A 14,476-nucleotide genomic window follows, 5' to 3' on the forward strand; every position below is an offset into this window, starting at 1 on the left:
GCTTCATCCCTGCTCCTTGTGCTTGTCCACCCTCATATCTACCAGCTGTGCCAAGCTGGATCTGGGTCCCCAAATAAATTCTGGACATCGGGCCATTTTCCTTGGTCAAAAGTAGCCTTGGCCCCAAGGTCACCCATATTCTCAGCACCCTCATGAGTTCTCTCGAGCTTGTTTTACTCCAGGGCTGGGTGGCAGGTCAGAGTGGCATGGTGGGCAGGCTGTGGGGAGAGATCGTGCCCTTCCCTGCCTGCACTGTGAGATGCACATTCACCCACTGGAGAAGGCTGGTAGAGCTCTGGAAAGGTCAGAGCTGGGTCCTGTTGCCACAGTGGGCTCCCACCAAGAGTCATGGCAACCACCTGGCACTGGTATGGTAGGAAACCACAGAAAATTCCCCATTTGCAGTGGCCTGGCCTACCAGTTTTCCCAGTGAGAATTTTCTGGCCTACAGGCTTCCATTCAGAGATCCACTGGGATAGTCTGGCTCCACTCCATGCAGAGCCATGAGGGTTTGTCCTTTAAGGCACATCAGGGCTGGCCCCTGCTCCAGATGTCCCCAGTCCTATCCCCTGGCCATGGCAGTGGTTCTGAGCCTGCCCTGTGCTGACCATCCCCAGCAGCAAACAGACGTATCAGGACTGCAGCCCACCTTGCAATGCAGTTTTCAGGTTTCCATCCTCTCTTTGCTGCCCTGCTTGGGCAAGTGAGCTGCAGAAGTAGAAGCAGAAGTAGTATAAAAATGCTGAAAGGTCTTGTTGTGTTTTTTGCTGCCATCCTTTGTATCTGTCCTCGCTGACAAGCTGCCATGTGGCCTGTCAGACATCCCAGCCAGCTCCATGTTCTCCCAGCTCTTTTCCATTTGTGTGCTCCACTTTCCTCCCAAGTTTTCCTTGGGTTCTTTTCCAGGCCTTCAGCCCCATCCCAGCAGCATCAGCAGGGTGTCAGGTGTCCCACACTCGCATAGTGTGTGGAAGGGGGGCATGCTCACCTGGGGGTGCTGTCAGAGTTGCAGATCTGCACTCCAGCCACAGAATGCATCCCAGGCCAACATCACCACCATCATCATCACCATCATCATCATCACCCTGTGCAGGTCTGCTGGGGCTGCCAGAGCTATTTGTGCCTTTAGGGGACACTCCAGTGCTGCAGAGATCCATCCCCACGTTTATGTGCGCTTGACAGGATTACATAAATTGCCTTTAAAAGTTGACTTCTTTATAAGCCATTTTCTGCTTCATAAAATGTTTATTACTGTTGTTTTTCTCCCAGTCTCCTTCCTCACTGCATTTTCCATCACTATACTGGGAAGCTACCCTCTTCCTCTGCCTGCTGCCCCTCTGCCTCCCACCTCTCCCCACCTTTTGATGTTGGAAAGGGCCCTTTGAAGGGTCAGAGCCCAGCAGGCCCTTCTTCCTTGGAAAAGAAAAATAGCCATACATTGAGCTGTAGGTGTAGGAGCTGCTGGGGACAGGGTTTAACACTGGGTGGTTTTAGGGAGTGGTGACATTTGTGGAGGTGGCAGGGGGATCACAAGTGCTGCACAGCCCCATGCTGCTGCCTCAATCTGTAACCCCTGCCTGCAAGCACATGAGGAATAACAAAGCCCAGATAATTTCAAGCTCCATTAGAAACAAAACTCCAGGGAAAAGGGGATCGCTGTTTGCCAAATGGGGATGGACAGGAGCAATAACAGAGACTGTGCTCCTGACAGCCCAGGAAAGGTGTGGGATGAAGCAGGGGTACATGGCAGCATGGCTGGGTACCCAGCCACGGCCATACAGCCCTGGGTGCTGCAACCTCCAGGTGCAGGATCCTGCCCCATCCTGCTGCCCCTTCCTGCTGCTCCACCCAGCACTGTTGGGTGTGTGTCTGTGGGGGACATGCCATGCCATGCCATGCCATGCGTGGGCTCCAGCAGCTGCTCCCGTGGGCTGGGCACAGCCATGCAGGCAGGGCTTTGTGTTCAAAGCAGCAGCAGAAGGGCGAACGCCAGCTCCTTATCCTCCTTTCATTTTTCTCCTCCTTTAATTACAGATCCTACTTATCGGCTGAGAACAGAAAGATTGTCACCGTAACCTTGCACTTGCCCTTGTAGAAGGTTTACCTAAAAAGTTAGAAAATAAAATCAAATACTCTAATTTGCAGTCGTCTTGCCATTTCAAACCCAGTTTTCATTACAGCACAGAAAGTGCATTGAAGCTGTGTTTATAACCCCCTTTTAGATAACAAATCACATTTTCTTTTGGCTGGCGAGTGTGTAGAATTGATATTTTTTTTTTTTCAGTTTAATGGGTTTGTGTGTTCAGGAATGATCTCCATCAGCTGAGAGTCTTTATTGTGTTTGATATAATGTCAGCTTTCATTACGCTCGGAGAATTACTGTGCTATAGCACCAACCTTGCTCCTGTAGCGCCGGTCTGGCCGAAAAGCAGAACAAGAAAATCATTCACAAAACCCCTGTGTCGGTGCTGTTCCCTCTTCAAAATCAAGGATGGGCTTGAGGGGGCTTGCCCAGCTCCCCACTCTTCAAGACCACTGGGCCACCCATGGCTTCCCTATGACTATGATGGTTTGGTGAAGGGGTTGCTGGCTTTCCTCTCAGTGCTGCTTTCCCATCCCATCCCATCCCATCCCATCCCATCCCATCCCATCCCATCCCATCCCATCCCATCCCATCCCATCCCATCCCATCCCATCCCATCCCATCCCAGGAAGGGCAGGGTGTCTCCGACAGCCTCTCTGTGTGTGTTGGCATCCCTGTGGCACCTGGGTGCACTGGAGGGGAGCAGCAGCCACACCTCATTTGAGGCAACCTCAGAGGAGCAGGACAGACAGGAGATGCCATGTAAAGAAGAATAGCTGGTGAGGTGTGATCAGATAAAACATCTTCTTGGGGAGATGAAAAAACTGTTGACAGGTCACTTAAATATTTCCCCAGCTCCGTCAGAGAGGCAGAGGGAGGAAATTGCTTTAAAAAAAAAGATGCCAAGGCAGATTATGATGACTGTTTCCACCTGTCCTGGGTAATGCATAGGGCCCCTGATGGTGGATGGGATGCAGGGAATTCACAGTGCTGCAGGAGAAGCATGGCCCCACCAGACACCCTCTTGGTCTATCCAACAGCCTGTGGTGCTGGGGTTAACCATGAATATTGTCCTCTTCTGGGGACTAAGAAAGGATTCATTGTGCCGTATATGGACAAGAATAGCTCTAGACAGTGGAAATAAAGCTTCAGCCCCTACCAGCCACAGCCAGGCGTGGCTGTGATTACAGGTAGGAATTTCTCCCAGGAGTTCACCCAGCCCGTTTGGAGCCTTTTCCTGGCCATGGGACTCACACCAGCCCACGGCAGGTGTAGCAGGAACACTTTCTTTTCTGTTCCCCAGCCAAGAGGCTGCCGTGCCCATGGCAGGGCTCAGACACCTCGGGCTGAGCACTCACCTGGCTGAGACCTGCACCCCAGCTGCCAGCCAGGACCAACTGACCAGCACACACCAATCCCCAGGGACAGCCATTGGATGGCCCCATCCACTGCTCATGACCCAGGAGAGCTTGGCAGGGTGATGCTGTGATGGGGACGTGCTGTGTCCCTGCTCCCGCTCCGCTCCCCCGGCCATAGCACAGGTGTGAGGCTGCAGGAGCTCTGGGACACGCTGCAGGAGCTCTTCTGTATGAAAGGTGCAACTATAAGCAAAAGCTGTTGCTATTTCTGTGTGCTTAACGCAGAAATAGGTTCAGGGACATGAAGAAGTACCTAAATACTCACTGTCCTCTCTAAGTGCTGATGGCAGAGGAAAGGTGGGCTCGTGAGCAGAGGCCCCAGTGCTGTATGGGGACACCAGTTCCTGCTTGCTTTCCACACCCACTGAGTTGCCCACTGTCTGACCAGGCACAGCTCTGGTCACCTGGCTTGTCCCCACATTGGTAAGCTGTGGGCTGGGATGCTGGTCCTGCCACCAGCTCCATCCAGTGGCTGGAAAACAGGCAGGTGCAAGCTTGGGATCCATCTTTTCTTCCCACCACCCTCCAAGTTCCTCCTAACTGCCTGAAGGCAAACTGCTGCAGGATTTGGCTCTTCCAGAGCCAATTAAATCTTGAAAGAGATTTGCTGACCACAGGGGTCACCTGTGCTGCTCGGAGAAATGAAACCCACAGCCAGAGGCTGAGAGGGACCGAAACCAATGCACTGCAGCAGGATCTGCCTGCAAAGCTGCCCCGGGGAGCTGCAGCATCCCCAGGGCATGTGATTAGCAGGGTGACCCTTACAAGACAACAGTGAGCAATCCTGTGGAGTACTACAGATCCTACAGGTCTCAGGAGAAGGATTAGCCAGATTAGATGATTTTACAGGAAAGCTCTATAGAGGAGAGTGAGCCATATCCCTCCTGCAGTGTCCCTGCCAGCTGTGTGCTCCAGCTGGATGGCTGGAGCAGGGAGCTGCCACTAACAGCTCCTCGGAGGTATTTTAGGGTGGTGGCAGCTCTGTGTGTTCGATATGGTTTGATTGTTTGATTGCCACCTCGTTAGGTCGCTGACTTGGAGGCTTGGGCCGGCACCCCTCCATCTCTAGGCTGCAGTGAGATAACAGAGCACTGACCTTTCCAGCATTATTTTTAGTTGCTGTAATTGTTTTAGGCAAAAAAAAAAAAAAAAAACAACCTATTTGGATGCTTGTAGAGAGCTGTGTCAAGGGTGAAGGAGGAGTGTCCCTTCCCACTCACTGAGACACCTGTGTGCCCCTCCTTGTCCTGGTCTTTGTCTCATACCTGTTCTGCTGGTGTGTGGCAAGGGAGCACCGGTGCCAGAGCAGGGTCTGCTGGCAAGGCTCCAGTTTGCAGCTCTCCAGAAGCTCACAGCTTGGGTTTTTAATCAGCCTTTTGCTTGGTGTTTGGGTATGAAAACAGTGAAGGTGTGGAGCACAGGGCACCTAGGGAAGGCTGAAGGTGGGGGTGAGGAAGGAGCCAGGGTCCCTGGGGAGACTCTGGCATGCAGCATCCTCAGGGCCACCTCCAGGAGGTCTCACCTGGGTCAAGCCTTGGCCAGGGGATGCCCAGTGACACTGAACCACAAAGGTTTGGTGCAGGTGCAGTGGTTCCTTGGTGGCCTTGCTGGAGAAGCCTGGGCTATGGCTGCAGGGACAGCTGCAGATCAGGCTGGGATTGCCCTGAGCTCCCAGAGTGTTGCCCAGGGTTTACGGTTGCACAGAGTGTTGCACTTTAGGAGCTGAAAAAACCCCACACTTAACCACCAGTGACACAGCCATGCAGTGCCCTTGTGCAGGTGGCACTTGGCAATTTAGGTACAAGAAAATGGGTTAACACATCATGGAGCAGCAGCTCCTCCTTGTCATCTTCCCTGGCAGTGGGAACCAGTGTGTGCTTCCTGCAGGCTTGATTGCAAGAGACAGGGACAATATTTTGCCTCAAAATCCCTTGACATCTTCACCCCCTTGTTTTCTTTATTGGTATTTATTCTGAAAGGCTCTAGAAATACCAATGCTATTTACACAGACCTGGTGCTGAGTTTTACATGGACCAGAGGAGGAGAGGATTATGTGAAGAAAGCAAATGCGGTTTAAAAAAAATATTAGGGAGCAGAAATTGTAGCACCCCTTGTTGCCTCTTGGAACATTCATGGCATCATTTTAGAGCATCTCTGAGGGCTCTATCCCTCCTTCTGGGAATAAACACAGACTTCCAAGTGGCAAGGAACACAGTTGCCCTGCCAGCTCCCACAGTCTCCCTTGAACCCCATGGAAAACCCCCAGCCCCACAGCATCAGCAGGTTTGTGGCAAGGATTTTGGAGGCTGCCATCAGGGCACATCTCAGGGCTGGGGCCACACTGGTGGTTGGCTGTCCCACACGTGGAAACCTCAGCCACAGCCTGAGCGTGGCCAAGATCTCACCCAGCTGCTCCTGGGGTTGTCAGGAACTGAAAGAGGGCTCTGTGATCCCTGGGGAATCGGTGGGAGGGATGTCCTTACGGGAGCTCTGCTCCCTGTGCCGTGGGGAAAGCAGGATCAGGGGACCGTCTCTCCTCTCAGCATCCTCACCTCTGCCCTCTGCACTGCGGGAGCGGGGGCTCTGCGGCTGGGCGGGGAATCGAGCTTTTCGGAGGAGCCAATGGCAAATAAAATGAATAACAAAGCACCTTCTGGACGGCCGTTGTTAGTCACACTCACTCCTGATTAAAGATCATTAAAGATGAAATTAGCTGGTTTGTGTTCGGGTCTCCGGGGGCTCCGTTAATTGGGAAGTGCAGATGGCCGCGGGCCCGGCGCGGGGCAGGGCGTGCGTGGGGCCGGGGGCGGCACGGCCAGGCCAGCTGAGGAAAAATTCATTCTTTTTTTTTTTTTTTTCCCTTTCTTGTTGTTGTAAACCCCACAGCATTTCACAACAAATCACAGATAATTAATAAGTGTGTTCCCTTAATGACTGGGCTTTTTAATAGCAGAAATTGGAAGATGCTGCGTCAATTATTTTTTCACTTTCCCCTCCCGGTGCTGCCTTATCGCAATCTCTGAGAGTCGCAGAGGCCGCGGAAGGCACGGCCCCTCTGCTCAGAAGATGCTGGAGCTGCCCTTTGCAATCCCCATCCTGGGGAGACACCGGCTGCACGGCCTGACAGGGTCCCCTGCTGTTGATGTCCCCAAGATCAGCTTCAGGTGCTTTCCCACCTCTTGGGAAGCCGGGAGAAGCCACTGCAAGCCACCCTAGGGGGCGATTTTGTGGCTAAAAGGGTAATCCCGGGGAGGGGTCAGCGATGCCGGCGCTCAGTGGGGCCGGGCCGGCGGAGCGGGCGGTGCCGCTGCCCGGAGAGCTGCTGCTGGTCTGGGATGGATGGCACGGTGCCACCGTGCCTGCCACGGGGCTGTGTCCAGGACTGTCCAGAGCAGGGACAGGCAGCACAGGGATGCAGTCAGTGCCATTGAGGCATCTCACTCGGGCCGGCACGCCGGGAAGAGTCTCTGAGTGCCCTTTAATTACCCTTTCTGCTGTACACGGAATGCTGTTGTGACAGCATCGCTGCTCTCCCAATTGCCTCTTCAGGAATTTTATCAGCTGTCTCGAGTCTTGACACTCTGGGAAGAGGAATTCAAGCAGACCTTTCTGCTTAAATAGGTTTTAAACACCCCAAATTAACGACGTGCATTTCTCTGTGGAAGAAAGGACACTTTTTTTCCTGTTTCTGCAGTGCAGGGACAGGGCCTGGGTGACTGCAGGGCCGCTGCCTGCCACGCTGCCTATACCTGGCTCTTCTGTGGCTCCTGATGTTTGCAATAAAGCCAAAGCACCCTGGCTGTGGGGACGTGGCACAGGCTTGCACCTGGTGACAGTGCAGAGGCTGCAGTCACACTGATGTCACTGTTACGGGGCTGTTTGCCCTGCAGTGCTCTGGCTCAGCAGCAGCCATGAGTGGAGGGAAACATGGCAGGCCATGGCCAGTCCTTGGAGGGTGGATGTGGAGGATGTGAGGTCCTGAACGTGTCCCAAGGACAACACGGGCTGGGAAGGATTCAGTCCCCAGCAATGTGGTGGCTGCCAACAGCATGAGAGAGGTGCTGAGGGGATGAGTCAGGGGGAGGGATTCCTTTCCCATCCCCGTCCTTGACCCGCACTAACAGCTCTCCCTTTCTCTGCAGGAGGAAGACATCGAGTACTACGACTCCAAGGCCGACACTGAATATGTAAGTGCTGTCTCTGTGGCATCTCTGGCACAGCCACCACCCTGGCCCAGGGCTGAGCCCCTTGCCAGTCTGTCCCAGCACAGTACCAGGGGTCATGGCACAGCATTTGTCACAGCCGCTGTAACCAGATTCTGCAGTGGGCAGCAAGTGCCCGGTGTGCAGCCCTGTCCCCCCAGCTGAGCCATGGTGACATCTGGCCACGAGCACCGGGCCTGGCAGCAGGCAGGTGGGCAGGTCGCTCTGCTGCCTGAAAAGTTTCTAAAATTAAAGCTGGCATCTGAAATTCAAATGAAGAGCAAACCTTTAATTAGAGACTGAATCTAATTCTCTGCCCTACTCGGAGCATAGCCATCCTGTGATTTCTGGCAATCAGTGCTTTAACTACAGGCCTGTCAGCTCCCATCTCCCGGTGCTCCCAAGAGAGACGGCATTTGCCGCTCCTCCTCCTGGTGACAGTGAGGGTGACTTCACTCAGGTGCTGTACCACGGGCTCAGGGAGCTCCACCAGCAATGCTTGCTGCCCTGGGACACCCTCTCTGCCCTGGGGCACCCCACTTTGCTGCCAGGTCACCCAGCTCCCACACCCTGCTGCAGGATCCTTACGAAACAGGGGCTTGTCAGGTCAGTGGTGTGAGGCTGCTGAGCAGAGTCCTTGGAGCTGAGCAGGAGCCCCAGGCACAGCGGGGTGCAGCCCTGGGGACAGCCACAGCCAGTGCTGGTGCACCAGGACTGCTCCTTGTCCCCAGGCAGACCTGGCAGCAGATGTGCCATGGAGAGACAGTAACAAAGCGGGAGAAAACATGGTATTAGCAGCAAACCACTTGCAAACCACATGGCCTCATCCAAAAATAACACTCGGGTGACCCCAAGACCATTCACAAGGCTCTGTGCAGAAGGGAGGGGAGGATCTCGGCTTGATGGGGTCCCACCAACTTGGGTGACATGACCTGCACTGACCTCTCCTCTCAACTCACCTGAATCTATGCCCCAGAGCAGAGCCAGGGACAGGCTGGAGTGGAGATGGATGGATGGATGACTTCAAAGCAGAGTTACTGACTAACTGCCAGTGCTGTTGTCCTCAGGCAGTGACAGTAAGAAGGCTCCTTGGCAGGGGAAGCAGCCACGGAGAGTCTGGGAGGTGGGATGGAGAGATCAGGCAGATGCTGTGAATTGGAGGGCTCTTGCTCTCCTGAGCAGGTCTCCCTGCCCAGTCTCATTCATTTACAGCTGAGGATGCAGAGGATGTCTCCTGTCCCCACCCCCAGCCTGGGGGGAGCTACCAAAGGAGGGAGGAGAGGATCCTGCCATGGCTGCTCTGGAGAGGATGGAGCTAATGGGCTTAAAATACATTAAAGGGGATTTTGGATAGAAGTGAAGGAAAAACTGGCTGGCGGTTGAGGCAGGAGGAGACAGCCTGGGGAGCAGAGCAACTCCCAGCACAGGGTATGAGGAGCAGGATTAATGCATCCATCAGGCTGGGGTGGGCTTTTGCCATCACTGCTGCAGGGCAGGGGACAGAAGCTGGATGTCCCCATGTTCCCCTGAGTGTCACACCCCACCGTCCTGGTCACATTAGGCAGGATTAGGAAACAGGAGGCACCTCAACCTTGGAGCTGTGCCCGTGGAGCCCTCCCAGCACAGGGGGCACTGGGGAGTGGCTGTGCACAGTGGCAGGCACAGTGTCCCTGGGGACTGCAGGACTCCCCTCCCTGATCCCTCGTCCTTCCTCAAAGGAGCTGACATATCAAGGAGGAACAGCCCTGCAAATCCATCACCAGCCACATCAGCTTTAGTCCTGCTCTGGGGAGATACCAAGCAAAATTGCAAAACTGGAGGTGTCCTATTCCTGATGTATGTGGGTTTGGCAAGAAGAGCACTTCCCTACTTCCATTGCTTCCTTACCAGTGAAATCCCAGCAAATTTAATTCCAACAAAAATAATGAGGGAAAAAAAAGAAGATGCTGCTGAGGTAAAAAAGGAGAGAGATGATATTAGAAGGTCTGAATGGAACGTAATAGTGCTCTATCCATCCTTTCTTTATTTAGCTTTAATTTTTCTATTTAAATGGAGCAGGATGTAGCTGAGCCAGCGTTGGTGCTGATGGACAATGGCTGCTCCCTGTAACTGAGGCTTATTCACAAGCCTTACGTTGGCTTTAACTGCAGTGAGGAGGAAATGAGCTTCCAGTTCATCTTGCCTGCACCTCAGCTCCACTATCTGCCCAAACAGGCTTTGGATTTCCAGTGGATTTTAACAAATGGGAACATCAGAAAATTCTCCCAGGGGTCCCCAAGGCTGTCAGAATGTTTGCAGAAGTGAAGTTTTCACCTTTCCCCGCTAGCAAGGACCATGGGGTTTATGTGGGAGAAGTGTTGAATCAGCAGACAGTCTCAGTTGGGAGTCATAGGCAGAACAACACAGAAATAAAGTAATTTTCCATCTTTTGTGTTGTGTTCGTGGCAGGGGATGATACTTGTCAAAGCTGAGCCTGGGACATACTGTACTCAGGTGGAAAAGAGCAGAGCTGTGTGAAGGTGTCCTGGCCCCAGGGTCAGTCCTCCAGCCCCCAGCCACCTGCCACAGGTCCTGGGGAGGGCTGAGAGCGAGGGGCTGTGCTGGGAGGCTCCGTGCCAGCCTCAGCCCCCTCTGTGCAGGGGAGGTGGGGCTGCCCTCTCACTGCTCCCCCCTCTCACTGCTCCCCCCTCTCACTGCTCCCCCCTCTCACTGCTCCCCCCTCTCACTGCTCACCCTGCTCAGTAGATGCAGCGAGGAGGGGAAGGAGGGGAGGGGAAAAAGCCCCTAAATGTCAGCAGCAGCAGATGAAGGGTGTTGGAAAATTTAATCTTCCAACTTTCTCAACTAATGTGACATTTGGATTTCCTCTCGATAAGCTATCAGCCCCAGAAGTTTCTTTCTTTTTCCTTTTTTCTTTTTTTTTTTTCTTTCCTATTTTTTTAAACTTCTCTCCTCTGGCTGGTAATTAAAAAATAAATGGTCTAGAAAGATCTCTAAACAGTACCTTTGGCAAAGATTAAAAAAAACGAAGGGGGATAGGGGATCAGGCTGGCGGGAGAGGCTGATTGTTATTTATAACCGGGGCTGCTGTAAAAGCAGGAATGCAGCTGGAGAACACACCATCTCCCTCCTCGGCATTAAATTACTGCATTTCAGGAAAAACTGATACATTTAAGGAGAAAGACCCTTCTGTACAGGCATGGAGTTTCTCAGCCGTGTGTTGGGGGCTGGCATTTCTATCCATTATTAGCAGAATCACAGCGTGCTGATATGAATATTTCGCTGGCCTTTCCAGACTTAGCATGGATGGGTGCCCCTGGGAGACTGAAGAGGCTGTGCTGGGGTCTGGGCGTGTTCTCCATCAGGCATGTGTGGGGCAGGCCGGGGAGGCAGGGATGCTGCCGGGATGCTGCGGCCGGATCAGCCCGGCGTTTGCCATTCAAGCAGCCGTCATTAGCTGGGATGGCTGGTTCCCATGGAGATCAGCAGTGAACAGGGGGGCTGCATCTGCGGGAGCTCTCGGGGACGAGGCGTCGGCATCGCTGCTGCGCCAGGTCACATCCACAGCTCCAAAGCCTGGGACCACCACGGTCCTGGTGCCCAGAGGCAGCCTGGCTCTCCTCAGCCAGCACCAGCTGCGATGGGACGGGGGCAGGTGATTGCCCAGAGCATGGCACCTTCCAGTAAAGCTGTTGGGTGGAGCTGCTGGTGCTCACTGGGTGTTGGGGCATCTCTGGGTTTTGTCCTGTCTGTCATTTTGGGAGACTGAAGAGAAAATGTGCTGACAACCCAGCTGTGAAAGCAGTGGAGGTGGCAAAAGCTCTCAGGGCGTGATGACTTTTTACTGAAGCAGTAAATATGTATCATATTGATATATTGCCATGGAGTCAATTTCTAATGGTGTGTAGCAAATAATATATTCAAACTGTAGCATCTATTTGTGTTTCGTTGTACATACTGTAACAGATAAATTGATGTTTCCAAGTTCTTTTGAAATGTAATGATGAGGAATGCTGCAAGAGCTGGCTGGGGGCCTGCCGAGATGCTCACAGTTAAACCGGTGTAAATTCAGGAGAACTTGAATCATCTGCTTTGCTCTAATTTAAATTTAATGCAGGATTTCTTCCCTCGGCCTTCCCAAGGTGTCTCTTTGTATCCCAGATGCTCCCCTTCCTGCCTGAGCTGGTGACAGCTTCACCTGCCTTCATGTGGCTGGAAATTAACCCCTTTCAGGGGCCAAATTCAGACTGGCTTAAACAGAAATAACTCAGTTGAAGTTGGGGGATTTATGGATAAAGGGCAAATGTAGCTTGGATAACATCAGCTCTTTCTGCAGGTCTGTTTGCCCTATAGGTGTCAGTGATGCATGAAGTGCCCCACATATAGATAGCTGTATATTTGTCCCCGAGATCTATACATGTGCCTCTTCACAGCTCCATGAATGAGAGCAGCCAGACAGCACCAAACCTGGCAGCATACAAATTAGCCCCTCAGAAGTGGGTGAGATCACGGAATAATGATAAACAGAGGAGCAGTAATTATATACAGTAGTTCCAGCTCCGATGAAGTGGGGAATAGCCATGCCAGTGTGAGGGAAAGAGGGAGGGTTGGATTTTCCAGCTGCTGGTGGTGACAGGGGCAGTGGATGGGCTGTTGTGAGGGTGCCCTGCTCATCTGAGATGGGGAGGGATGGGGAGCTGTCACCAGGAATTTGCTGGGCTGAGCTAAAAAAGGGTTTAGTGTCAAAGCGGAGTTTTTGGTGCTACAGATGCCCTCAGGCCACAGCTTTATCCCAAATCCTGTTTTCAGCAGGCACCTCTGTATCTGTCTGGTGCTCAGAGAGGTTTGCAGGGACGAATATTGTGTGTGCTTTCCCCCAGAGAGCTGAGCCCCACAGACAGCAGGCTTGGGGCCAGATCCACTCTCTGGGTAGCCCATGGCCTGGCACACACAAACAGGGGCTCCAGCAGTCGGTTTTTTGCCTTTTCTCCAGATTTACATGAAATTGAGAGCGTAATCTGGATTTTGATCTTGGAGATGTGGCTGCAGGGAGTTGAGAACAGTCCCTCCTGCTTGCCTAGTGCAGCTGTAATTGAGTTCAGCATCTTTCTGGGAGCTGCAGCCCCCGCAGCGGGGTCGGCTGGGCGGCGTGGCACACTCACAGCCCCTCGGCTGGAAATAAACCCAAACCTTGCACATCAATCCTGTTACTCTCCCGAGCTGTGGCGAATGGCTTGGCCACCCCTCTCAATGTCATGGGAATGTCACCACTTCAGTGGCCGGCTGGAGGTGTTGCAGGGGAGGTGACATTTCTCCATGTCGTCTGTGAAGGGGAAAAGGGGAGGGGGTCAGGATGAGTGTTAAACAAGCTTCATAGTTTACTTCCCAAACCCATAGTTTTCCTTTAAATATATGGCTTTTCCTGTGAGAAATTCAGGTCTTTGTTCCCTGGGTTTTGTTGAGGGGAGCCTGGCCAGTGGGAGAGATGCTAGCAGTGGGCCACTGATGACAGCAGGATGGGACCATCCCCTATCCCTTGTGTTCCCTGGTGTCGTGGTTCTTTGCTGTGGACAGCGTGGGGCATCCCTTCAGGTGTCTATTCCAGTTTGGGCTTGGCACTGTTGCCTGTCCCTGCCTGTGGATGGCACGGGCAGCTCTGTGTCCCTGCCCCTCTTCAGCAGAGATGTAGCTCCAGGAGCACAAAGAGCAGGTGCTGCAGCATCCTCCTCTCCCTCCTTCCTACCCTGAACATCTCCCAGATGGCTGCAAACAGCCTTCCTCAGCTGCTGGGCTTGTGGCAGGGATGGGCAGCTCAGAGCCAGCACCTTCTCCTGGGTTTCTTTGCTCCTGGTGGGGTGGCAGAGGCAATTTCTCCAGCTCTGTAGCAAGTCCACCCCCATTCTCGCTCTTCCCCACATGGCCCCGTGCTTCAGCTCCCACCCTGTCCCCTGTCTGCAGTCACCCAGCTGTTCTGCCTGCACCAGCTCAGCCCTGCCTGCCTTGCCAGAGGGATTTTACCCTCAGAGCCATGCTGGCAGCAGGGCTGGGGAATGGAGAGGAGGGCTGGGAAGGTGAGGGAGTGTTTTCCAGCACCAGCAGTGGGGAATTCGCCGTCTCTCCACCATAATTAAATATTGTTTGCATTGCTTATTGACAGAGCGCTAAGCTGCACTCCGTTTTAATTTGCTCTTTGATAGTTGCCTTTTGCTGCTAATTGATTTTCAAGGCCTTTTTTTGATTTTTTTTTTCCTATGTCTGATTTAATACCTGCTGTGCTACCAGAGCTGGAGAGGCGAGGGATAACTGGTGCTTGCCTTTGTGCCCACCCACTCCTGGCAGGCCAAATCCACACGAAATCCAGGAGGGCTGGTCTCCCCCACAAAACATTTGGTGATGGGCTTCAGGTGGAGGTATTCCCACATCCATCCAGGGCTGGAACACTGAGTGACCCCATGCATTTTACTCCTTCCCCAGGACGACCCTGATGGAGAAGAGATCGAGAGGGAGAAGTCCAACTCCTTGAAGCTGGAGTTCACTGATGATGACAACTTCAAGACCAAGGTTAATTATTCCTACGCTGCCGTGCAGATCCCCACGGACATCTACAAAGGCTGTGAGTGCCCCTCCTCACCCTCTCCCATTCGTGCTGCCTGGCTGGGCATACACCTCTCTTGCCTGGAGCACTGCAGCTCCAGGGACCATCAGCTCTGGGTGCCCCAACTGGGTCTTGGTGACTGGCTCCCAGACAGGCAGGTAGTGAAATAAGGCAGAGT

General features: G+C 53.2%; 1 protein-coding gene across 2 annotated transcripts in view; it reads left to right on the forward strand.

Annotated features, from left to right (window-relative positions):
• CACNA2D2 (calcium voltage-gated channel auxiliary subunit alpha2delta 2) overlaps positions 1-14,476 on the forward strand; it is a 210,379-nt gene that overhangs the window by 170,736 nt on the left and 25,167 nt on the right. For both annotated transcript variants that reach the window (XM_030283501.4, XM_030283502.4), the window contains exons 5-6: positions 7,644-7,688; positions 14,178-14,316. In XM_030283501.4, coding sequence (XP_030139361.2) covers positions 7,644-7,688; positions 14,178-14,316 — 184 coding nt within the window. The remainder of the gene's footprint in view (positions 1-7,643; positions 7,689-14,177; positions 14,317-14,476) is intronic.

Source organism: Taeniopygia guttata, chromosome 12, assembly GCF_048771995.1.
Source record: "Taeniopygia guttata chromosome 12, bTaeGut7.mat, whole genome shotgun sequence".
NCBI classification, from domain to species: Eukaryota; Metazoa; Chordata; class Aves; order Passeriformes; family Estrildidae; genus Taeniopygia; species Taeniopygia guttata.